General features: G+C 34.9%; 2 protein-coding genes across 4 annotated transcripts in view; one reads left to right on the top strand and one right to left on the bottom strand.

Moving 5' to 3' along the window:
- The window catches only part of LOC100370932 (lysine-specific histone demethylase 2-like), a 42027-nt gene extending 26663 nt beyond the window's left edge, over positions 1–15364 (top strand). For all 3 annotated transcript variants that reach the window (XM_085507975.1, XM_085507976.1, XM_085507974.1), the window contains 7 exons: positions 712–839; positions 6417–6626; positions 7723–7839; positions 8390–8515; positions 10570–10698; positions 10973–11125; positions 11766–15364. In XM_085507975.1, the coding sequence (XP_085364101.1) occupies positions 712–839; positions 6417–6626; positions 7723–7839; positions 8390–8515; positions 10570–10698; positions 10973–11125; positions 11766–11852 (950 nt within the window). In that variant the 3' untranslated portion in view covers positions 11853–15364. The remainder of the gene's footprint in view (positions 1–711; positions 840–6416; positions 6627–7722; positions 7840–8389; positions 8516–10569; positions 10699–10972; positions 11126–11765) is intronic.
- A 3090-nt stretch (positions 15365–18454) lies between these two features.
- LOC100370785 (biogenesis of lysosome-related organelles complex 1 subunit 5-like) lies at positions 18455–27491 on the bottom strand. The gene is made up of 5 exons (XM_002741945.3): positions 27405–27491; positions 25538–25620; positions 21901–22030; positions 21015–21073; positions 18455–19690 (listed from the first exon to the last, which is right to left on the bottom strand). Exons 1-5 carry the CDS (start codon positions 27427–27429, stop codon positions 19508–19510), a joined length of 480 nt encoding a protein of 159 aa, XP_002741991.2. The 5' UTR covers positions 27430–27491; the 3' UTR covers positions 18455–19507.
- Between the last annotated feature and the right edge of the window lie 10 nt (positions 27492–27501).

Below are 27501 nucleotides of genomic sequence, written 5' to 3'. Positions count from 1 at the left end.
CCATGGGTCTTGTTTCTGCTCCTCAAATATTTCCTTTGTTATTTTTCTAAAAAGGGTCTTGTCAAATGTCCATTTTCTGCTTTCCGTCTCCAGCATTTTCTCAAAAATTCTGCAGCAGATATTAGTGAAACTTGGCAGGTTGATGAACAATAATATGTTTACTATGCACACAATTTTTTCTTCCAGATCTTAAAATCTTAAGTAGGTCTCTTTCAAGATTTTCATCCAAAATTACCTATCCCTACTGCACTTACAGAGCAACTGAGCAAACTCAGAATAAATAAATAGCTTACATTGTAATGCTCAGGTTTTTGGTGATGTCATGACATTGACCTTGATCTGAATCAGTGACAGATGGGTCGTATCATTACCGATCTCAGTGGAAAATGTTGGGGGTGTCAGGGCTACATTTTGATGGGAATTATAGTGGTGATAATGAAACAAACCCAGGTCCTGGTAATATACAAATACCTGAATTAACAAAGATGGCAAGTTGTTATTAAAGGTACATCAAGGTTTACTTAGATTTATGAATGCAGTTTCTTGAGCATGCATGAGACATAGTGTGGTTGCACTTGTGTACTCTGAGATTTTGGACCTGGGTCAATGAAAGTAGAGAACATATTAATTATTTGCAGATGTATTATTTTAACATGCGTATTTTATAATTAAATAACGGGGACTGTGACATTCATGTCTTGTTTTCTTTAGACAAACTTCAAGAGATGCACAAGACATTTATCAGTGAGACAAATTTAACTTTTAATGAAAGTGAAGAAAAAATATTACAGTTTCATATATGTAATTTAGAATATGCTTGCGGTGCTGATCTGTCCCAGGTAAGACCATCATTTAATTACCCAGGGTAATATCTATACGTAATTTAGAATACGCTTGTGGTGCTGATCTGTCCCAGGTAAGACCACATTTAATTACCCAGGGTAATATCTATACGTAATTTAGAATACGCTTGTGGTGCTGATCTGTCCCAGGTAAGACCATCATTTAATTACCCAGGGTAATATCTATATGTAATTTAGAATACGCTTGTGGTGCTGATCTGTCCCAGGTAAGACCACATTTAGTTACCCAGGGTAATATCTATATGTAATTTAGAATACGCTTGTGGTGCTGATCTGTCCCAGGTAAGACCATCATTTAATTACCCAGGGTAATATCTATATGTAATTTAGAATATGCTTGCAGTGCTGATCTGTCCCAGGTAAGACCATCATTTAATTACCCAGGGTAATATCTATATGTAATTTAGAATACGCTTGCGGTGCTGATCTGTCCCAGGTAAGACTATCATTTAATTACCCAGGGTAATATCTATATGTAATTTAGAATATGCTTGCAGTGCTGATCTGTCCCAGGTAAGACCACATTTAGTTACCCAGGGTAATATCTATATGTAATTTAGAATATGCTTGCGGTGCTGATCTGTCCCAGGTAAGACTATCATTTAATTACCCAGGGTAATATCTATATGTAATTTAGAATATGCTTGCAGTGCTGATCTGTCCCAGGTAAGACCACATTTAGTTACCCAGGGTAATATCTATATGTAATTTAGAATATGCTTGCAGTGCTGATCTGTCCCAGGTAAGACCACATTTAGTTACCCAGGGTAATATCTATATGTAATTTAGAATGTGCTTGCGGTGCTGATCTGTCCCAGGTAAGACTATCATTTAATTACCCAGGGTAATATCTATATGTAATTTAGAATATGCTTGCAGTGCTGATCTGTCCCAGGTAAGACCACATTTAGTTACCCAGGGTAATATCTATATGTAATTTAGAATATGCTTGCAGTGCTGATCTGTCCCAGGTAAGACCACATTTAGTTACCCAGGGTAATATCTATATGTAATTTAGAATATGCTTGCAGTGCTGATCTGTCCCAGGTAAGACTATCATTTAATTACCCAGGGTAATATCTATATGCAATTTAGAATACACTTGCGGTGCTGATCTGTCCCAGGTAAGACCATCATTTAATCACCCAAGATAATATCTATATGTAATTTAGAATACACTTGTGGTGCTGATCTGTCCCAGGTAAGACTATCATTTAATTACCCAGGGTAATATCTATACGTAATTTAGAATATGCTTGCTGTGCTGATCTGTCCCAGGTAAGACCATCATTTAATTACCCAGGGTAATATCTATATGTAATTTAGAATACGCTTGCGGTGCTGATCTGTCCCAGGTAAGACTATCATTTAATTACCCAGGGTAATATCTATATGTAATTTAGAATATGCTTGCAGTGCTGATCTGTCCCAGGTAAGACCACATTTAGTTACCCAGGGTAATATCTATATGTAATTTAGAATATGCTTGCGGTGCTGATCTGTCCCAGGTAAGACTATCATTTAATTACCCAGGGTAATATCTATATGTAATTTAGAATATGCTTGCAGTGCTGATCTGTCCCAGGTAAGACCACATTTAGTTACCCAGGGTAATATCTATATGTAATTTAGAATATGCTTGCAGTGCTGATCTGTCCCAGGTAAGACCACATTTAGTTACCCAGGGTAATATCTATATGTAATTTAGAATATGCTTGCGGTGCTGATCTGTCCCAGGTAAGACTATCATTTAATTACCCAGGGTAATATCTATATGTAATTTAGAATATGCTTGCAGTGCTGATCTGTCCCAGGTAAGACCACATTTAGTTACCCAGGGTAATATCTATATGTAATTTAGAATATGCTTGCAGTGCTGATCTGTCCCAGGTAAGACCACATTTAGTTACCCAGGGTAATATCTATATGTAATTTAGAATATGCTTGCAGTGCTGATCTGTCCCAGGTAAGACTATCATTTAATTACCCAGGGTAATATCTATATGCAATTTAGAATACACTTGCGGTGCTGATCTGTCCCAGGTAAGACCATCATTTAATCACCCAAGATAATATCTATATGTAATTTAGAATACACTTGTGGTGCTGATCTGTCCCAGGTAAGACTATCATTTAATTACCCAGGGTAATATCTATACGTAATTTAGAATATGCTTGCTGTGCTGATCTGTCCCAGGTAAGACCATCATTTAATTACCCAGGATAATATCTATATGTAATTTAGAATACGCTTGCGGTGCTGATCTGTCCCAGGTAAGACCATCATTTAATTACCCAGGGTAATATCTATATGTAATTTAGAATACGCTTGTGGTGCTGATCTGTCCCAGGTAAGACCATCATTTAATTACACAGGGTAATATCTATATGTAATTTAGAATATGCTTGCGGTGCTGATCTGTCCCAGGTAAGACCATCATTTAATTACCCAGGGTAATATATATATGTAATTTAGAATATGCTTGCGGTGCTGATCTGTCCCAGGTAAGACCATCATTTAATTACCCAGGGTAATATCTATATGTAATTTAGAATATGCTTGCGGTGCTAATCTGTCCCAGGTAAGACTATCATTTAATTACCCAGGGTAATATCTATATGTAATTTAGAATACGCTTGTGGTGCTGATCTGTCCCAGGTAAGACCATCATTTAATTACCCAGGGTAATATCTATACGTAATTTAGAATACGCTTGTGGTGCTGATCTGTCCCAGGTAAGACCATCATTTAATTACCCAGGGTAATATCTATATGTAATTAGAATACGCTTGCGGTGCTGATCTGTCCCATGTAAGACCATCATTTAATTACCCAGGGTAATATCTATATGTAATTTAGAATATGCTTGCTGTGCTGATCTGTCCCAGGTAAGACCATCATTTAATTACCCAGGGTAATATCTATATGTAATTTAGAATACGCTTGCAGTGCTGATCTGTCCCAGGTAAGACCACATTTAGTTACCCAGGGTAATATCTATATGTAATTTAGAATATGCTTGCAGTGCTGATCTGTCCCAGGTAAGACTATCATTTAATTACCCAGGGTAATATCTATATGCAATTTAGAATACACTTGCGGTGCTGATCTGTCCCAGGTAAGACCATCATTTAATTACCCAGGGTAATATCTATATGCAATTTAGAATACACTTGCGGTGCTGATCTGTCCCAGGTAAGACCATCATTTAATTATTCAGGGTAATATCTATATGTAATTTAGAATACGCTTGCGGTGCTGATCTGTCCCAGGTAAAACCATCATTTAATCACCCAGGGTAATATCTATATGTAATTTAGAATACGCTTGTGGTGCTGATCTGTCCCAGGTAAGACTATCATTTAATTACCCAGGGTAATATCTATATGTAATTTAGAATATGCTTGCGATGCTGATCTGTCCCAGGTAAGACCATCATTTAATTACCCAGGGTAATATCTATATGTAATTTAGAATGCGCTTGCGGTGCTGATCGTCCCAGGTAAGACCATCATTTAATTACCCAGGGTAATATCTATATGTAATTTAGAATACGCTTGCGGTGCTGATCTGTCCCAGGTTAGACCACATTTAGTTACCTAGGGTAATATCTATATGTAATTTAGAATATGCTTGCAGTGCTGATCTGTCCCAGGTAAGACCACATTTAGTTACCCAGGGTAATATCTATATGTAATTTAGAATATGCTTGCAGTACTGATCTGTCCCAGGTAAGACCATCATTTAATTACCCAGGATAATATCTATATGTAATTTAGAATACGCTTGCGGTGCTGATCTGTCCCAGGTAAGACCATCATTTAATTACCCAGGGTAATATCTATATGTAATTTAGAATACGCTTGTGGTGCTGATCTGTCCCAGGTAAGACCATCATTTAATTACACAGGGTAATATCAATATGTAATTTAGAATATGCTTGCGGTGCTGATCTGTCCCAGGTAAGACCATCATTTAATTACCCAGGGTAATATATATATGTAATTTAGAATATGCTTGCGGTGCTGATCTGTCCCAGGTAATACCATCATTTAATTACCCAGGGTAATATCTATATGTAATTTAGAATATGCTTGCAGTGCTGATCTGTCCCAGGTAAGACCATCATTTAATTACCCAGGATAATATCTATATGTAATTTAGAATACGCTTGCGGTGCTGATCTGTCCCAGGTAAGACCATCATTTAATTACCCAGGGTAATATCTATATGTAATTTAGAATACGCTTGTGGTGCTGATCTGTCCCAGGTAAGACCATCATTTAATTACCCACGGTAATATCTATACGTAATTTAGAATACGCTTGCGGTGCTGATCTGTCCCAGGTAAGACCATCATTTAATTACCCAGGGTAATATCTATACGTAATTTAGAATACGCTTGTGGTGCTGATCTGTCCCAGGTAAGACCATCATTTAATTACCCAGGGTAATATCTATATGTAATTTAGAATGCGCTTGTGGTGCTGATCTGTCCCAGGTAAGACCATCATTTAATTACCCAGGGTAATATCTATATGTAATTTAGAATACGCTTGCGGTGCTGATCTGTTCCAGGTAAGACTATCATTTAATTACCCAGGGTAATATCTATATGTAATTTAGAATACGCTTGTGGTGCTGATCTGTCCCAGGTAAGACCATCATTTAATTTCCCAGGGTAATATCTATATGTAATTTAGAATACGCTTGTGGTGCTGATCTGTCCCAGGTAAGACCATCATTTAATTACCCAGGGTAATATCTATACGTAATTTAGAATACGCTTGTGGTGCTGATCTGTCCCAGGTAAGACCATCATTTAATTACCCAGGGTAATATCTATATGTAATTTAGAATACGCTTGCGGTGCTGATCTGTCCCAGGTAAGACTATCATTTAATTACCCAGGGTAATATCTATATGTAATTTAGAATACGCTTGTGGTGCTGATCTGTCCCAGGTAAGACTATCATTTAATCGCCCAGGGTAATATCTATATGTAATTTAGAATACTGTCTCTTTGTATATCAATCATTTCATTTTACACTGACTTTTAGATGTGTATATCGGGGGCCAAGATCTTTTTAAACTTATTTTTGACTTTGTTTTTAATATTTAAAGTTCCAACTGGCAACATATTTTTCACTCTGATGTTGTATTGTGTTTCATCAAACACACGATTCAGAAAATTCTGCTAGCTCAGATTGTTGCCTTTTAGGATAATAACTCTGCACTATTGTAAATTACTTTATTTTAGCTTGAATGTTGAATTTTTCTGATCAAATTGACAATCATCAAATAAATACAGAACATTATCAAGCGTGGAAATGCCCCAAAACTTTTTTGTTTGTTGATTTCCACACAAATATTTTGACGCAACTACAATGCCTCAGTTATTCTTGTTTTTCTTCACTTTCACACATAACACAGGATTTCGCAGTGAGCGGAAAATTTACTGTCTCAATGTGTTCCCTATACATGGAATGCAATTTGTTCTAGTTCATTTCTTTGCAGTCCTTATACATACATGCCACCTTTGTGTTTTCCAGGTGTCAGCATTAAACTGGGATCAGAATGAAGAATATGAACAGTTTGCAGGTGACCACTGTATGTTGCCTGATGGCTATATGACAATATTAAATAAACTAGCAGAAAATATAGATATCACGTTGAACACAGAAATCACAGACATAGATTATGGAGGTGAAAATGGTGTTGTACTACGCACAGAAGATGACACAGTTTATCGTTGCTCAAAGGTTTGTGAACTGAAATCTACAAGTTTTAATATTAGAATATTATTGACTATTTTAGTGATGTTGCTGACCAACTTGGTAGTGTCACTGATCAGCTTGGTGGTGTCACTGACCAACTTGGCGGTGTCACTGACCAACTTGGTGGTGTCACTGACCAACTTGGTGGTGTCACTGAATAACTTGGTGGTGTCACTGACCAGCTTGGTGGTGTCACTGACCAGCTTGGTGGTGTCACAGACCAACTTGGTGGTGTCACTGGCCAACTTGGTGGTGTCACTGGCCAACTTGGTGGTGTCACTGACCAACTTGGTGGTGTCACTGACCAACTTGGTGGTGTCACTGAACAACTTGGTGGTGTCACTGACCAACTTGGTGATGTCACTGACCAACTTGGTGGTGTCACTGGCCAACTTGGTGGTGTCACTGGCCAACTTGGTGGTGTCACTGGCCAACTTGGTGGTGTCACTGGCCAACTTGGTGGTGTCACTGACCAGCTTGGTGGTGTCACTGACCAGCTTTGTGGTGTCACTGACCAGCTTGGTGGTGTCACTGACCAACTTGGTGGTGACACTAAACAACTTAGTGGTGTCACAGACCAACTTAGTGGTGTCACAGACCAACTTGGTGGTGTCACTGACCAACTTGATGGTGTCACTGACCAGCTTGGTGGTGTCACAGACCAGCTTGGTGGTGTCACAGACCAACTTGGGGGTGTCACTGACCAACTTGGTGGTGTCACTGACCAACTTGGTGGTGTCACTGACCAACTTGGTGGTGTCACTGGCCAGCTTGGTGGTGTCACTGGCCAGCTTGGTGGTGTCACTGACCTGACCAACTTAGTGGTGTCACTGACCAACTTGGTGGTATCACTGGCCAACTTGGTGGTGTCACTGACCGACTTGGTGGTGTCACTGGCCAACTTGGTGGTGTCACTGGCCAACTTGGTGGTGTCACTGGCCAACTTAGTGGTGTCACTGAACAACTTGGATCATGTCAACATTACACTGAGCAACTTCAACTTGTTTATGTACTTGTAATGATTCTGATTCTCATCATCTTTCATAACTAAACCATTTCACTCCTACTTCCTTTAATCTAGGTCATTGTGACAGCACCACTAGCATTACTCCAGAAAGACAAAATATCCTTCCATCCAGTTTTAACAAAGAAAAAAAAAGAAGCCATCAAGAGTCTTGGTGCAGGAATCATAGAAAAGGTTTGGTAACTTAGCAGTACAATTCTTCCAGAATTACGATTATCCCACAAACAGAAGCAATGAATGTACATGTAAACTGTTGATGATCAGTGTTCTCTCGAGGAAAATAACACAGCCTAAGTGGGCAATTTGCATAACAATGAATATGTTAATCAACTATGGTATTTACTGTTATGATCATTTAACTATTGTTACTCAAAAACTAGAGAGTGCTCTGGGCAGTACCCTTATATTGTTGGCTGTTTTTTTGTTTGCATTCAAAACTATGGCTATTTATAATTATACTTGTTTACAAACAAGGTTTATTCTACTATAGGTGCTCGTGCTATGTGTGATATATTTGCTCTATTAGGAGTGCATCTTTAATCCAAAATTGCATTTTTAATCCAAAATTGCATTTATTATGTACTGAATAATTAGAATACAACTTATTTTGTCCTTACATGTAGGCACACCACTGTCATTTACATAAGCATGTACTAATAAAGCATCCAACGTTAATAGAAGTTGTGGTAATAAGATGTGACATCATTTTTTTTCTGTTTCACAGGTTGCATTTAAATTTCCGAGGAGGTTTTGGGATGAACGAGTAAAAGGAGCAGATTTTTTTGGACATATTCCCAGTGATACAAAAGAACGAGGATTGTTTGGTATATTTTATGATATGACACCAAAGGTATGTTACATAACTCCTAATAATTGTACATATGATTTTATTTATGTATTTAGATACAGAACGTCTTGCATGCATTTCGGGTATTCTTTTTAGCTCCGCTGTCGACTTTGTCGAGCGGAGCTTATCATATGAGTGATTGTCCGTCGTCGTCGTCCGTGTCAATGTTTTACTTTTTCGACTTCTTCTTGAAAACTACAAGCCTGAATGCTTTGATACTTGGTGTATATGTACCTTGGGTAGACCTCTCTTAGATTTGTTCATTTCATGTTGATATCTTCAATTCTCTAATTTTGGTGAATATTTTTGTCATTTTTGGTAAAAAGTGATATTTTCGACTTCTTGTTAAAAACCGCAAGTCCAATTGATTTGATACTACATATATAGGTACTACATGTGGACCTCTCTCAGATTTGTTCATTTCGTGATGATATCTTCAATTCTCTAATTTTGGTGAATATTTTTGTCATTTTTGGTAAAAAGTGATATTTTCGACTTCTTGTTAAAAACCGCAAGTCCGATTGCTTTGATATTACATATATAGGTACTACATGTGGACCTCTCTCAGATTTGTTAATTTTGTGATGATATTTTCAATTCTCTAATTTTGGTAAATATTTTTGTAATTTTTGGTAAAAAGTGATATTTTCGACTTCTTGTTAAAAACCAATAGTTCAATTGCTTTGATATTACATATATATATAGATACTACATGTAGACCCTTCTCAGATTTGTTCATTTTGTGATGATATCTTCAGTTCTCTAATTTTGGTGAATATTTTTGTCATTTTTGGTAAAAAGTGATATTTTCGACTTCTTGTTGAAAACTGTAAGTCCGATTGCTTTGATATTACATATATAGGTACTACATGTGGACCTCTCTCAGATTTGTTTGTTTTGTGATGATATCTTCAATTCTCCATTTATTTTGGTGAATATTTTTGTAATTTTTTGTAAAGTGATATTTTTGACTTCTTGTTAAAAACTGTAAGTCCGATTGCTTTGATACTATTCATATTGTTCATTTTCTAATGATGTCTTCAGTTCTTTAATTGAAATGTGCATTGCTAACAGCGGAGCTATCTCAGCCGATAGGCTGCTTGTTTAATACTTACTCTCATAATCAGAGCTAAGACACGCACCATTATACATTTGTATTCTATGGGCTCTGCCCGAGATGCTGTGGACCACTGTTCAAAAAGCCATTAATAAAAGCACAAACTACAGTTTTTTATAAGTTTTCAACCATAGTTTTCACTGGTTGTTATTGCCAGGCAGTGAAAATGTCTGGATGTTCGCTCCCAAGAATATGGTACCTACTCATAGTACAGAAAGATTTGTAATTCTACTATGCTCAGTGCTGAGAAATCATTTAGAATATAATTAACTTACTATGAAAGTCTGGTCACATAGGTAAAGTCCTGAAAATAATCCTTTCTGATTGCTTAAATATGGCACCCACATTTTAAACATGAAAAGACACAAAGCAAACACCAACTTATAAATCTGCTAAGATCAGGGAATAATATGAGGTTATTATGAGATACCTCAAAGTATGCACGAAGACAGTACAGCTGGAATATCGTCCGACGCGCAGGGGAGATCGATGCACAGTGTACTGTCTGAGTGCATACTTTGAGTTATTCTCGTAATAACCTTATTATTATACATCTTTTCCTTCCAAGGGTACACACCATGGGAGTGTCAAAATCCAAAATGTTTAGAACAGAATCTGTGAACTTCTTTGTGTTGAATCTGGTCTACCTAATATGGTAGGATGAAAATGCCCTGTAAAATACCGCAAAATGACGACACACTGTAACTTATGGCATTACGGTGACTGATGTATAATAATACAAAATAGTATGAGCAATTGGCATTAAGTTATAGTTTTCTCGTTATTCTTGAAAATGTTATTATTATTATTATTATTAAAGGTGAAAAAGTTTTGCAAGTGATTTTGGTTTCTTATTGTGTGCTAACAACTGAACTAACAAGATATGTCAGATACCAGTGATAAAGCTGTTCTTAGCATGACATTTTGTTTTCTATTTTAGGATTGTGTTGATGGTAGTATATTAATGAGTGTCATCAGTGGGGAAGCTGTCTTCACTATACAAGATATGACAGACCAAGAAATCATGCAAAAGTGTATGCAAGTACTCAGGGATATGTTCCCCCAGGAGGTGAGAACTTATGAAATGATAGTGGTTTGCAAGATTAGTTCCATGGAAATGGAACCTGTATATTTAAAGCAGCGGTAGCTGAGATTTTTCTTAAATATGTTTTTGTTTAAATATGACAAAATCTTGCCAAAATATTGTTTCAGACACAATTGCATGGTCAAAGTGACTCTACACAAGGTTAATGCTATATGAAATACAATGTGAAAACTAAGGGTTGAGTAGTCATAGAAATCAGTCACGTTGATTCATTATCATAACTTGTTTTCTCTTATAGGATGTTCCTGATCCGATACACTATTTTGTGACTCGATGGAGTGAAGAGAAATACTCCAAGATGGCCTATAGTTATGTTAAAATTGGTTGTAGTGGCGAAGCCTATGATATACTTGCTGAGAGCGTGAATGATAAAGTCTTCTTTGCTGGCGAGGTGAGTGACATCTCTGAATGGCAGTGTGACTGTACGTATCATTGACAGATGGTCATTAACATTTAACACTTTAACAGGCCATAGTGCTGTAGTTTAGTTCTAGAGGTTACACCTGAACTATGTTTACACTAGCGCAAATGTCATTATCATTCAGTGTCACAAGCCGATCAACGAATGTAACCCCAACATGTTTGGTCCTGACCCTAAGAAAATACAAACTGTAACCACATACATCAGTGTCTTCAATGATGCCATTTTGAAATGAAATCGATTCATTTTTGACTGGAACATAATTCTAAGCATGAAGCTGAGCAAAAACATGTCGATTGTAAGAAAGCACAATCTGAATATATTAATAAGCCATCATTTTACACAAATACTTTATGGAAAGTTACCATTTGAGGGCATACAATTGACTTATATCATTTCAGACATAAGATGTTTCAAATTTGACAGGAATTACTCCCATTTGTTACCTTGAGTGATATATGATGTTTGCGCTGGTGTAAACCGAATCAAAATCTCATATCACTTTTAACAATGTGCAGAATTTTTAAAAATGTGCAGACATTTGCTTACAGACATTCTTGATTTTCCATGACTAGTGTTATTAATTCTGTCCTGTGTTCATCATTTCCAGGCAACAAATCGTCAGTATCCCCAGACTGTGTTTGGAGCCTATTTGAGTGGTATCAGAGAGGCATACAAAATAATGTCATTGCTGTGAAATGCTGTAAAAGACCTACCAAACCTTATACAGAGGATGCATATACGCAATCAATTATTTTTCTATTGGGAAGGGGGATACAAAGTGCCACCTCCAGTTAGCATGTAGATTATGTCCCACCGCCTTATTAAAACTTACAACTGGTTCTGCAATTATCCGATTGTGAAGAGGAGGAAGGGGTATCAGTGCATTCTTTGTTTTTCTAGATTTGTGAATTGACTGGTTTCATTACCATTGGCAATTTTATATCATTCTTTCACGGAGTGTCTGTTTTCTTTAAATACTATGAAAAGTTAGAATCAACTTTTAACAATTTCTGTGTGAGAGAGATCTAAAATGATCAGAGACTTAGAAGGAAATATGACCTTATTAACATTTTGTTTTGTGTGAAAAAAAATGCCAATTATATTTGTTATTCTTGAGCTGATGTTTTTAAGGTCTAATGGTTTTTTAAATGACGGTGAGCAATGGGTATATATATAAAAGTTAAAATTTTTGAGCAAGGATTCTATTGATGTTATGCAATTTGTAGTTTGTCATCCGTGGGAGGGTGAGATGTACTTACCGGTAATTAAATATACTGCGCTTTGTGACAAAGAAAATCTTTACAAATGTTTCACAGGGACAGTTCAAGTTAGCCTTGTATCCAAAGATTTATAAAATAAGAGAATACAACTTTAATAATCATGTTCGGTAATATGCAATGAAGATGTCATCCGAGTTCAGTATATGCGTAATCCAAACCCATTCAGACATTTGGTATTATAGAACACAATGGATGCTTGCATAGTTTTGGAAATACCGGTAGGCAAGTCTATAAAAAAAAATGCATAAAGTATGCTCTGTGAATATGCAAGAACAAAGAAACTGCCCCAGACAAATAAATACTAACCATTTCTTTCACAAACTTGAGCCTTCTTGAAATCTTGCATCTTTTGGGAGAAAATCAACTAAATGCATATATTGATAAAATGTTTGTACCTTTTATGCAAAAATTAAAAAAATGGCTTTAAAATATGCAACTAATTCCCATACCGTATTTCAAACATTTCGACTTCTAGGATTTCATATTATGATAGGGCAAATCAAATGATAACTTCTTAGTTGTTATCAGTGATTTAGTTTCCAGTGTGTGACTTTTTTCTGGCTCCATATTTTTGTATATCAAGTGCAAATCAAAGGTTACACACTATTTAGAATTAAAGGTGAGTGATACTGAATAACTAATTAAAACTTGTCCATATTGGACAAATTAAAAGTATATCTGAAAAGTTAATCTTTAGAGCTGTGCATAATTAAAAAAATATTAACAGCAAACGAATCTGACCAAACTCTAAAAGTTTGCACAAACATCAAAAACAATTTTTTTATGCACAGTAATTGAAATCGTCGTCCTCCCCCTCCATGAACGAAGAGATTATGTTTTCTGCACATATGTGTTAAGTATTCACAGCCACTCACAGAGGCTGGGTTTGTTCGATACTTTGATAGTAAAACCTCTGTAAACTAAACACCTGTGGGTGGAGTTTAATTTGGTATACACTGCATACTAGTACATGAACTTACCCGTGTATACGACTTATTGGAGAGAGAGAGAGAGAGAGTAGTCTTCACAGCACTTTCAGTTGTAGCTACATATGAGGTGTGGACATGTAGTTAATTCACTGCATTTGACTGCGCATGGAATTTGAAAAAAAAAAAAGATTTTGATTTACGTTCTGTACACAGTCAGCTGGCGCACCGTGAAAAATCCCTTGCATACGAACACCTAATTACACGAAGAACCTAGAACACTAAGCCGGAGTATTTGAAACTAAAAATTGGCATTCCAGCACAGCAGCCAATCAGCGATGGCCTTGCGCTTAGATGACAATTTCGGTTTCAAATACCCCGGCTTAGTGTTCTAGGTTCTTCGCGTAATTAGATGTTCGTATGCAAGAGATTTTTGCACACAAAAACGACGAATTCGGCCGAATTTTGTTATCGGTTGGCTTAATATAACCCCAACGAACCGTATTTTTGTGAAAGATTGGTATTTTTGTCCTGACTTGTAGGAATCTGAAAAACGCGTTTCACAACTTGTCTCTTATTTAGTTTTATGCGTCATTCAAGATGGCGGCCCCCATCTAGTAAATATCGCATTTATTTTATTATATCAGATGTGCGCCAGCTGACTGTGGTTCTGTACTAACTGTAAGCTATACAATATTCTCTGTCCCTTGATTTTTAGTTTTTGCAGGTGTCACTGTAATAGAAAAATATTTTTCCACACCACAAGAAACCATACAATAATTTCACTGCTCTTGCTCTTGTATGCTCTTGTACTTACATTTTTACCAAGATAAGAAATTGTTTTTTTTATGATGGGTTACTTGCATTTTGTATTCTCATAAGTTGTAAACTCAGACTGTCTTCGCTTGTCTTGACTGTACTCCATGGTAATCATAATTTTTCTTCCATTTTTTTTTAATCGTGTATATATATATGTATATTATTCTTAGCTTAGCATAGTTTTGAAATGTGTACTAAATGTAAGTCTGGTGTGATTAAAAAAAAAGAAATCATGCTCCCTATAACACGACTAATTTGTGGTACTATTGTTGATAGGTTAGGACTGGGGGGCCCCTATTTTTCTATGTAATTCTCATTATTTGCAATGAGTTCACCTGTTTTAGTTTCTAAGATAATATCACTGCAAAAGTTATGCTTATTTAATCATTACAAGACTGAATTTACCATAATTTCCTGATTGATTCCTAATGTCATTTTTTAAGGCAGGGAAATTATTTTGCCATACAATTAAAACTAAAGTGATCTTTTTAATTAACACCACATTTTTGTGTGGGATATCGATATTTGTAATGAAAGTGTTGCACAAAATTATCAACTGGCTGCTTCACGGGGAGATTTATTAATATCCTGGCGTCAATTCCAAATATTTATGACAAAGTGATCTATTATTTATTCGCACTGCATATTTATAAACTTCACCGTGCTCGTAAGGCGTATTGCTAAAATAGGGTGCGCAATAAATATGCAATACAAATGCAATGACTGGAATATGAATGATGACCATTCAACAATTTATTTAGTTGGCTTCAAATAAAAAGGCAGCAGAAACAACTCTATATTTTATGATATATGCCTTGTATACCAATTGAAAATTAAATTTAACGAATCGCTCAAAAAAAAAAACCTGTAAAGCATTATTTTATATTTCAATGGGTTAAAATATAAAGGGACATCTTCCAAGTTTGTTTTGATTAGTACGTCCAATTGTACGAATAGACAGACTTTTTATTTTTTTATAAGTAGCATTCTTATGCTAGATAACTGGTATATATCTCTATTGTATTAACCTTTTTTTTAATTACTGTATGTTTCCATTTCAAATAATGTAGAGGTTATTACTGGATATGTGTTATGCAGTGTTGTTCTTCCATGTGTTACTGGTATTCTTATCATGTGTCCATGCTGCAATAAAAAAAAACTTGTTTTGAAAAGCAATATAATGGTTTGTTACATTATTACTTTTAAATAGCATTGAAAAATGCAAATTTTCACACATTTTTAGTTTTCCTAATTGTAAAAAAAGAAATGTATTAATTACTCGGATACATAGATGAAGCTTCCCAATAAATTACAAATCTGGAAGCCCCAGCAGTGTTCCTGTGTGCTTGAGGGGGTGTTAACAAAAATGTTTTTTTTTTATTTAACAGTGGACAGGAACTGACCACTTTCGTTTTTTTGCCCGCGATCAAATAGAACACCATCCAACCAAACCTTCACACAAGGTTGCCACTAGAGGGCGGCATTTTAAATCTACTTTCAACCATGGAGGTATAAACAGATGATTCACATTCATTTGACAAAGACTTGGACCAACCAAAATCTTTGCTGATAGCTGATGTGCGAGGGATTACTGTTGGACAATGCATAATATGGGTTACTCTTAAGCTAGCTCTTTATTTGGGACCTCAGAATGTTTAAATAATGCATTCATGACCCCAAAAAAAATGTTTTAATATAGATTTTAGAAATTTAAAAAATGCATTTGGCCAAGTTTTTGGAAAACAAATTGACCTTAGGTTGTCGGTCATCAAGATGCATCTTGGTTGGTATTTATTCTACGCAATGTATGAAATTGAAGTCTTGTAGGGTCATTTCTTTATTTTGACATATTTCACTGAAATCAAAAACTCAACTTAGCAATTTACAGTGTGCTAAATTGATTACAATTACTTTGCACATCTGTCAAATTCGATGCGAGTGTCATTGTTATAAGTAGCATTTCTGAATACTGGTATACACAGTTTTGTAACTTTAACTATCAGGACTGTGAAATTTTAAGCCATTCTACCACGAGTCTACCCACTACGTTTTGTGAATGTATCTAATAATGAACACCAAGCAGTGTGGTTTCAGTACATTTTGGTAATTTTACTTCAACAAGTTTAAGATATAAGCCAAAACAGGCGAAAATTGCTGATTTTCGTCAAACAAAATGGCTGACAGTTGCCGGTCAGCCATATTGTTTAGAATCTCGAAAAAAATCAACTTGCATCTTCGTTTAATTATATACTGCCTCTGTACCAAATTTGAATATAATTTAGTAATTGTAAGTTATAAGGAAAACTTAGTATTTTTGACAAACAAAATGGCCACAAATCAATCCACCAATTTTGATGTGTCACCTGTTGGTTGCCCATATTTCTAAGAATGAACAGAATTGACCAGCACTACTTGGAGATAATGCTCTACACATATAAAATTGCTACCAGTCAGCCATTTTGTATCTGAACAAAGAAAAAAAAAAACCTGTATGTTCCAAGTTTGGTGAAAATCGGTCCATGAACTTCTAAGATAATTTGACAGATAGACAGAACCCAATCCATAAACCCCCAAACTGTGTCCAGTCTGGGGTTAAAATATATACAGTAATATGACATTTTGGTTTGTCACTGGTTTCAACAGTACACTACCATTCGATAGAGGGCAGTTTTCAGTCAGCATTCTTTGACAGCATTTATTGAAAGTACCGGTACACTTTCTTTGTTCCAAACAGTTACTAGTTTCTTTTTCAACATTGCCCGTTTACTTCAGTAACACAGGAACACTGCTGTTTTTCAGAACGAGGTTATTCTCACATGATCCCTCACTATTTAAAAATTAGAAGATTGCAGATTAGTAGAAACGAGTGATTTCAGATCGACAAGCTGTGTATGTGAATGCAGTATGTACATTTTAGTATACTGTATTTATCCAGGTAAGCACCCATGCCCGGGAAAACACCCACCCCCAAATTTTAATACAATACAATGTCAGGAGTGATATTTACAAGTCATTGGCCCATACAAAAGAGGGGTTATGTAACACACGTACATCCATGACAAACACAACCCCCGATGGAGCTGCAGAAAAAACACATAAAACTTCCCAACTTTCTAAATTCACTGTATAAATTTGAGCAATCTTAGTCGGCCACTATATTTGATTAACCAAATGTTTTGGGGCTGAGGTCTGGTAAGACTCTTATTTGACCAAGAGCCCAAAATAGTCAATTAAACAACAATAACAGCTTTGTTGTACTCTTATTAAATCAAACCAAACCATGTTTACTGAAAAGCATATCAGGAATATGATTATGATGATTGTTTAACATTTAAATGATTGACATTTGTATCTGATATTGCTCTGAAACAGCATTAATTAAAACAAAAGCAGCCATTTTGAATACATGTATAATGAATATATAAAATTTGAACATGGTCAGTCAAAGCATGTCCGAGACATGGCTCTAGAAGCCCATTCATTAAAACAAAATGGCCACTAATCAGCCATTCTGAATCCGATCTAAAAAATAAAATAATGTGCATCAGGAACCCGTAATGTCTAATGTATGTACCAAGTTTGAACAAAATCCATCCAGAAATGCTTGATATTTGATGATTTTTTTAGCACAAAAATGGCCATCATTCGGATATTTTTAATAGGATCGTCAAACCAATGTATCTGTATATCTATGAAATGATGTATAATGAATATTTAAAATTTGAACATAATCCGTCACAGCAAGTCAGAAATATGGCACTAGAACCCCATTCATTAAAACAAAATGGCCACCAGTCGGCCATTTTGAATTTTATCCGAAAAACAAAATGATCTGCATCAAGGTCCTATAATATCCATTGTATATACAAAGTTTGAACAAAATCCATCTGTAAACAGCCAAGAAATGCTTGAACAAAAATGGCCGCCATACGGCCATCTTGAATCAGATCGTGAAACAAATTGATGTGTATATATATATAATATCATGTATCATGTATGTGTGATACAGGTCCAGACGCACCGACGGACGTACAGAAGCACGGAGGTCAAAACATAAGTCCCCGTTTTCGGACTGCATCCGAACGAGGACTAAAAATCATTTTAATTATTCGCTGCATTTCATTTTCACTTTATTAGCCAATAACTATAAATGTGATGAAAACTCAGTGAGCATTCAAATGTAAAGGGCAGAGGTCATTGCACGATGCATAAGCTATATTGATTTTCTCAGGCCCTACTACGCTCTACAAACAATTCAATATGACAGCCAATAGATGTAAAAGTTTTAATCTGGGTGAAATGGATACAGGGCTCTTGGTGGTTAGGAAACAAAAAGCATAATTATCATAAATAAACCCATGTGTCATTTCTTTTTTTTCACACTCTGATCTGCAACAGTCAAGATTTTATTCTGTGGATGTGTGTGCATGGCATTGCATTGTGATAAATCTTACCAACAATCTTGTTCTTATGCATGTGTGCCAATATGCAATGTACTGTGTCTTTCACAAAGCAGTAAATTTTAATTATAAAGAATATCTCGGCTACATTAAATCCATAAACAATATTCTCAGTTCACTGGTTCAGAGTGGCATCACTGTATTTTCATTTGATGATTAGTCTTGGCTCAGTCTTTTTATAGGCTTGTCTTGAAACAGCAATTGTTTAAGACATGAATTTCTTGATCTGGTGTACAATGCTCGTTATCTCAAAGTGCACATGATGGTTGCTCCATCGACTTGCATGGCAAACACAATTCGTCCCTTTTCCTGATCTGTTATTATCTGTTGATGCTGTGTTTTTTTCATTTCACGCTATCTATGGAGACTTTCAGCAGGCAATGCATCTTGATTTGGATTTTGACATAAAAAACTTTCTTTGATGTGCTAGAACACCAAGTTTGGACAGTGTGAATTTGAGATATAAGCAGAAATGTGCAAAAAAAGATGAAAACAAAATGGTTGCTGGTCAGCCATATTGCTTAGAATCTCGAAAAACTTTCAAACTTTCAGCAGGCAATGTATTGATAGTGAAATCGTTAAATCACTGTTTTGGATATCTTGAACTAGGTTTAAATATGGTGCGCTAGTTCAAATTGAACTCTGATCTTTTCGATTTTAAAATATCTATTGCTTCCTTTACAGTGCATAGTCACTTTTTGTATGCAGTTGCGTGTACAGTAAATGTACATGCATATGTGACCATTATTTGTCCATGATGTGCAGTTTGAAAGAAATTCTACATTGGAACTATGCTTACAAATATTCACCATATGTTCGTGAATATCACAAGAATTTTGTTTTTAGTTCGAGGAGGATGCAAACTCAGTGCTGGGAAGGCTGAGATGCTTTTATCAAGGCTTGTCCCATTTCTTTATATTCTTCTTCTATTTCTTTCATTCTTTTCTCATGTTCCTTATCAACAGCAGCGCTTTTTTCGCCTTGTTTTTTGATGAACTCAGACCACTCTTCCTGCCTTGTGTCTCTTTTGGTTTTTAACGGGTCCTTCTGTAAAATACAAAGGAGTACATACACTGCTCAAAGTATATTTGATTTCAGCATTAATTTGTTTACATACAAACATGGAGAAGCCAGCTCATTAATATGTAAATCGCTTAATTAATATGCACAAATAATATGATTGTGTACCAAAAGACAATCATATATTGTACTTGTCAAATACACATGAGTATTTGCACTGCTTGAATATAATATTATGTATTCAAACACTTGTCTGTTTAGATGCAATTGAAGCAAAATAAAGCCAGCTCATTAATATGCAAATCACTTAATTAATATGCATAATTAATATGATTGTGTACCAAAAGATAATCATATATTGTACTTGTCAAACACACGAGTATTTGCACTGCTTGAATATAATATTATGAATTCAAACACTAGTCTGCTTTGATGCAATTGAAGCAAAATAAAGCTCGCTACATAATATGCAAATCACTTAATTAATATGCATACTGTAGAATACTTTATTTTCGCTTGGAATTTATTTTCGCTATTTTCGCTGAAGGGATGATTACATGAAAATAAAATCCAGCGAATATACTTTTTTTCCTATATTTAACATTAAACTCATCAAAAATCAGTGAAAATAAATTCCATACAAAACGCCCAAAAAGCCTTTTCAGCGAAAATTAATTCCAGCGAAAATAAAGTATTCCACAGTAATTAATATGATTGTGTACCAAAAGATAATCATATATTGTACTTGTCAAACACATGAGTATTTGCACTGCTTGAATATAATATTATGTATTCAAACACTAGTCTGTTTAGATGCAATTGAAGCAAAAATAAAGCCAGCTCATTAATATGCAAATCACTTGATTAATATGCATAATTAATATGATTGTGTACCAAAAGATAATCATATATTGTACTTGTCAAACACACGAGTATTTGCACTGCTTGAATATAATATTATGTATTCAAACACTAGTCTGTTTAGATGCAATTGAAGCAAAAATAAAGCCAGCTCATTAATATGCAAATCACTTGATTAATATGCATAATTAATATGATTGTGTACCAAAAGATAATCATATATTAATTTGTCAAACACATATCAGCACTTTCACTGCTTGAACATATCGTGTTTTAAAATTCATTATAAATCGAACACTAGTACGTTTAGATACAATGCAAAAAAAAGCTAGCACATTAATATGCAAATCACCTAATTAATATGCAGATCTTGTATTGTCATAATAGTAAACATGCATCAAATCCATCAAATCAGTGTTTACTGAAATACCAATGCAAAGACAGACATAAACACATTATTTGTCCAAGGGAATAAAAATATGTGACTTACCGCCATTCTCTGTTCTTCTCTGACACACATCCTGGAGCACATTCTGTTGGCAATACTCACTGCAAAATAAGACATTATTAATAGCATACTGAGTTGGAATCCAGGTTTCTATGACTTTTATTTGAAGGATTTTGACTTTGATGTTTTGTTTTACATGTACAGATTTGAACAATTCCAGCTACAAATCACTACTTCAATATGCCAAACTATATTAAATTTTCATAAACCTAAAATTGCATTCGATGTACATAATACTCTGAACATTGAAACACCTCTGTAATTTACATAAGCATATGTGCTACTGATAGAACAAATACGGCATTTGTAATTCATGTACTTACATGTACATGTATATACATAATGACAGAGGTGTGTCACTATAAGTTACATTTTTATGATCCTGTATATTAATGTAACCATTTCCAACATCTTCTCCATATACCAAGCTCTTAAATGCTTACTATTATGATACTACATACGGGGTTTACATTTAAACCTGGTTGGTGTTGCGATAATTGTAATACCATATACAATATCACAACGATCAAAGTACATGTAGTCTGATATGCTTATTTCCTAGGCGACAAGATCCATTTGTCAAAGAGCCCGCTACATACCCTCTTTCTGAATGTTCCTCTTTATACTATGATAGACTTCACAAGTGCCATCACTACTCTATATTATCATTCTATCCTTCTCATAATTCCTTTCTGAATCATTCTCCATCTTCCATCCTATACTGTAATCTATTCTGCCCTATTTTGACATCCCTAACATTTTGTACATATCTGGGCTTCTTGTTTCTTTGACCAAAATGTTCAGAGCATGCATGGCTAACAGATTCTGACAGTGCTCTTGAAATTTCAGTAATAACTTGCATACATACGTTTGTCTTTAATGTCTGGAAGATGCTTGTCCATCAGTGCAATACTATCAGGAATGAATTTTTCATTTGCTTCCGTGACTTCATTGAATAGCTTTCTTATTCGATCATATTCTCTATCATTTCTTTTACCCTGAAAAAAAAAAACCCAACAACAATGACGGCTAAATGGAGTAAAACAATAAATCTATGCTTTCAAAAATCATAAAATAACATGATAAACCTTTGATGCTAATTGCCCTTGAGATCTTGTGGAGAATGAGAGAGCTGACGGACATGCTTTTTCACCTCAAATTGTGTTCCACTCTTTCCTAGAAGTCACGTCTACTGTTCCAGATACCATAATCATATACAGTAAAATGACTAATTTTCACTGGGTTTAAATTTCACTGATTTGCCATTTCAGGCATATTCAGTGGGTTTTAAATTCACGGTTTTATCATTTAGATAATGTGTTCTATGCTCAATTTTACATATCCACTGGGTTTTAATTTAGCGCATTGTCCAGTCAGCGAAGTAAGCAAAATTAAAACCCAGTGAATACAGTAGAGATTACAGCTAAGGTTTTATTATTGAATTATGAATCACAGCCTTATATTTGGGTGCTTTGTGTGTGTCTGTAATTTACTTGCTGACCTCAGTTGGCCTTTGATTAAATGTAGAAAGGATCCATTGTCATTTACGTACTGAAATTTCATGATTAAACAGAATTCATACCATAATATCACCATTAGAATCATATGCACTTACATACAAGTCATGTGGAAGGGTTAGCATTGAACAAACACAGAGTATAAGTCTGGTATACTGTAAATCACTTAATTTACACTACCGGGGAACTAGAAATTTAATAATTTAGAGTAAGTTGCTGCCCTGGTGAAATTTTCACTGCTACAAAATTTGGCAATTTTCATTGACTTAGGACGTAAAAATACATCTAACAGAGCAAATATGGAAAAACGAATGGCCTACTAGTAGAATTTCGCTTTTGTCATTTTTTCTTATTTTTAATGTGCATATCAATTAGCAATCTGAAACAAAAAGATCTTCTTGCGATATCAAATGAACACACATGAAATAAACGGTTAGGAAGCTCGCATTATAATACACCATATAATTCTCCAGCTGTTTGCAGCCATTATCATAACTACATGCCTTGATAATGACATATCACAGTACCAGGTGTCAGCACAAAGGTACTGTTGGATTAGTATGACATAGATTAATAAATATGAACAAATTTGTAAAAAATTTATGCCACATTAATATCTCAATATCCTTTTTTTTCATAAATTTGAAATGAAAGTTCAGGAAAATTATAAATTTGCTTAGCAGTGAAAATTTGTGTGAATTAAACTAAATAAATGTTCAAATATTATCACAACCACAAACCTGTTATCTTTATTGATTCAAATGTTTATAAATTTTAATTTTAAATTGAATTCGCCCAGTGAAGTACGTACATGTAATGATTTCACACAGATTGATTTTTTTTTAGTCAGACATGTGTGAGCTGAGCCAATCACATGAATGGCCCATGTCATGTGAGCATCAATAAAAGATTTGAAAATGCTGCAATGGTATTTTATTGGCCAAAAATAATTACTGTTTTAGTTTGGATTAAAATTCATAAATATGTATTTATAAAAAATATTAACTGAATAGGTTTGTGAGTGTGAAAATAAGGAGAATATTAAAAAAAAATATAAACATTTTAAAAGGTTTGTGAAGGGTAATTTTGTTCTAGACTAATCATCATAATCAAGTTGTCAAAATGAAATGTACAAGAGTGATTTAATTGGCCTATATACTGAAAATTGCTTTAATTTTGTTATAAAGAAAAATTTTTGCAAATGAGTGAAAATCACAAATTTTTGTAGCATTAACAATTGATATGGGGTCCTGTGATGTGCAATGTCAGTGACTCGAAATTTTGTCTTCAGAAACCAACTTAACACTATATAAACCAAACCTATTCTAGTTTCTCAATGAACGGAACAGAAATAAACCTCCCGACACGGTTCATAAAAGAGCGGGCCCACAAATCTCAGACTGGTGGGTTTCATCTGGTCTATTTCATTTACACCACACACAGGGGAAAACAATCTCATAGACTCTATTGTAAACAAGTGTCAGTTGTCACGCTATGCCTACATGAACAAACATGGTTCCATACAAGTAGCATATCTCATAATGCAATGGGGAATTCTGATTCGCAATTCCTGTGGTGTCTACTGACACACATGAAAGACCATGAATTGAGAATTATTGGTAATCTGCTTGTTCAGACATAACAATCTCATTCATGCAATGATTTGTCAGTATCAACAACTTTACTAAGCTTTGTTCGGCGATCAAGAAATGCATCAGCTGCTCTGAACATTAATTAATCTAAGGCTGAAAAATAACAGTTTGTAATTGTGTTCTCTCACAGTACTCCCTTAACCTTACTTAAATTTTGCCTGTTGGCAAATATTGAAGAAAATAAGAAAAAAGTGCAGACAAATTTGGGTGAGTAAGTCTGGTGCTGAAAAGGTTGAAAAAGCTACAGTTATAAAAATCGCTCACTCATAATCACTTATGTATTTTCTACTATCATTTCTACATGATGGTGCACTATGTATGACACTTTTTTTTTTTAGATTACTGATAGAGAACTTGTAGCGCTACACAATTGACATCGCTTTGTTATATTTTTCAAAATACTGGTGTTACAATTTACACATTTTAAAAGTATTCTTCTATAATTTATATTTTGAAGCAAAAAGGAACATAATGCTTTTCTTATGGAAATTCATAACCTATTTATAAAACATTTACTCTAGAAGATCCTCCTTAACTTTAAATATGATTGGTTATAAAAGACACCCATGAGTCTTTACACTGTTTCCTCAAACATTGGTCAATTATTGCCCTGCAGCCATTAATGCATTGTGATTGGTTGTTGTTGTGCCATTAGTCAAATGGCTTGATGACAATTTTTTTTTCAAAATTTAAAAGAAGACCGGTTTATTTTGGTATTTAAAGGGTCTAGAGTCAAATATCAAAATTACTGTCATTGCCATATTGTTCTGAACACCAAAACAGCAACATTGCCAGCTAAGTTGCTGACTGGTTTGTTATGCGCGCCTAGAGATTGTTACTATATTGCACGTATGAATGTATTGCACGTATGAATGTATTGCATGTATGAATGTATTGCACGTATGAATGTATTGCACGTATGAATGTATTGCAAGTATGAATGTATTGCACGTATGAATGTATTGCACGTATGAATGTATTGCACGTATGAATGTATTGCACGTATGAATGTATTGCACGTATGAATGTATTGCACGTATGAATGTATTGCACGTATGAATGTATTGCACATATGAATGTATTGCACGTATGAATGTATTGCATGTATGAATGTATTGCACGTATGAATGTATTGCATGTATAAAAGCAGCCATAGAATTGTAATACAAAAAAAGAAACACAAATGTTATAGAAATAAATGCTACAAGTTTAGTTAGCCTATAAACCAAGTATGGAAGATAAAACAGGGGTATAATCTCTCAGATCAAAATAAATCATATTTAATGATCTAACATATAAGAAATGCAAATAATTACGGTATACAAGTAATTATTACCTCAAATTCCTTGACAAAATACTTGAGTTCTCCCTGTACTATGGGTCTGTGGTCCAACAATCTAGCATAGATCCCACCTGCATCTGAACTCAAATGATAACAAAATGAATACACAATTGAATAGAAATTGGATAATTTATGCAATTATCTGTGTACCAATCAACACTCAGGCTTGGGTTTGGTATGATTTTGATTTGTCTGATTTGGTGATTTCGAAGCTGGCATCTGTAATGCATGCAGAATTGCCAACTAGTTGCTGATTTGCTACTATGTGTGTTTTGAGATCGTCACATGAACTGCTTGATAATAATAATAATTTAATAAATTTTATTAACACTTACACATTCCCCGGAGGGATTGGCAATGGTTACAAAAGTTTAAGAAGGAATAAAAGGTTACAAAACAGTAAATAGATAAAATAAAAACAAGCTAAGCTAATACATTACAGATGATAGCAAGTATAAAATTATGATACTATGATAGATAGAAAACAAAATGCAAAACTTAAATAGTGAAAGAAGGTTGTCACTGGGGTTGCTGTCTTATTTCAAAACACTTCTTTAGGTACCTTACTACAGGGAGTGTTAGGCCACTGTTGTTTAGCAAGGCTATGAATTGTGTCTTTGGTGGCAAATTTTTAAAGTTTTGGATTTTGGTTTTTGCCATTTCAAATAAGACATTTCTTTCGGGGGTATATCTTTTACGTGACATCATGTTATATCATGAGTTAGACACACACCATCAACTGTGTCCTGTCAGTACATACATTTTGTTTAAGTTTTTCATCTGTTCAACATCTTCTATTCAACATGTCGCACATTATTTTGACATCCTCTGTTGCTGTTGGTTTGTAAACATTTAAGTGAAGAACCCTTGTTTCAGTAATTATAGAATAACGATTATTTATATATAAAAAAAAATTTCTAAATAAAAAAGTTGTTGGCAAATGTTGTATGTCAATTTTTAAAGGGGAGTCATCATGCAGTGTGTGTTGGCTTAGTCTTTTCCACGAAACGAAATGAAACAAAATAAAACAAAACGAAACGAAACGAAACCCTAACCCTAACCTTAGATTTTGAACGACCTCAAACATCGTCACGTCCGTATTTCACAGTGTGAAATTTTCTCAGATATTATTGGGCCAATGAAAAAAAAAATGCGAGTTAGGGTTAGGGTTTGGGTTTCGTTTTGTTTCGTTTCGTGGAAAAGACTAAGCCGTGTGTGTTCATTATGAGTTTCATATCGAACAGGAGGTGGCACGACGAACACAGCCCTTTAATAGTAATTATATAAACAGATATCTGATTGAAAACTAAACTTTTGTATTATGTGTGAAAAAAATGTATTTACAAGACACTGTTCAAGTCACTTCATTTTGTTTCATTTCATACAAAAAGCCACCTCAGACAATAGGCATCGCAGCCCCTCAAATGGAATTGTGTACACCCCACAAAATAACTATACATGACCTGAAGAAGGACATATACAATTAATATGGGGAAGGAGCAATGGAGGGGACAGGGTTAGAATTTGAGTTATGAGTGAGGGGCCATAAAAATGTCTTATGTAGATCCAACAATTTTATAAAATCGTTTTTTAACGATTATGACCTTGACATGGCTTCTCCTCTCAGAGGATGCATGTAAAAAATAAAAATGGCCGCCTGTAATACTTCTACTTATCAATTTGAGCTTTTTGTCCCACGCCCCCCCCCCGAAAAAACCAACACCCAGAATCCAATCCAGACACACAACTGAGCAGCGCCCCCTCAATTTAAAAAAAACAAACACTCCTCTGCATTGCATTGATATACGAACGATACATGGACGGGTAATTATACAGATTATTTACAGAAAATTTAACTAACCTTTCGTGACGTTCTCAAACATCATTGCACACTTTTTCTTCCGCTTACGAATGATGAATGACCTTTGACTCCGGATGTATACATTGACCTAACGTAG

This window comes from Saccoglossus kowalevskii, chromosome 14 (genome assembly GCF_978046115.1).
Source record: "Saccoglossus kowalevskii chromosome 14, keSacKowa6.1, whole genome shotgun sequence".
Classification (NCBI taxonomy): domain Eukaryota; kingdom Metazoa; phylum Hemichordata; class Enteropneusta; family Harrimaniidae; genus Saccoglossus; species Saccoglossus kowalevskii.
The sequence above is the reverse complement of the archived record's forward strand: the minus strand, read 5'-3'. Positions and strand labels throughout refer to the sequence as shown.

Excerpts from the sequence above, each read along its gene's own strand:
- LOC100370785 (XM_002741945.3), bottom strand. The coding sequence starts at position 27,429 with ATGATGTTTGAGAACGTCACGAAAG. Across the intron at positions 25,621-27,404 it reads GTTTGAGAACGTCACGAAAG|ATGCAGGTGGGATCTATGCT; the intron begins GTTAGTTAAATT and ends ATTTGAGTTCAG. Across the intron at positions 21,074-21,900 it reads TCCAGACATTAAAGACAAAC|TGAGTATTGCCAACAGAATG; the intron begins GTATGTATGCAA and ends CTTATTTTGCAG.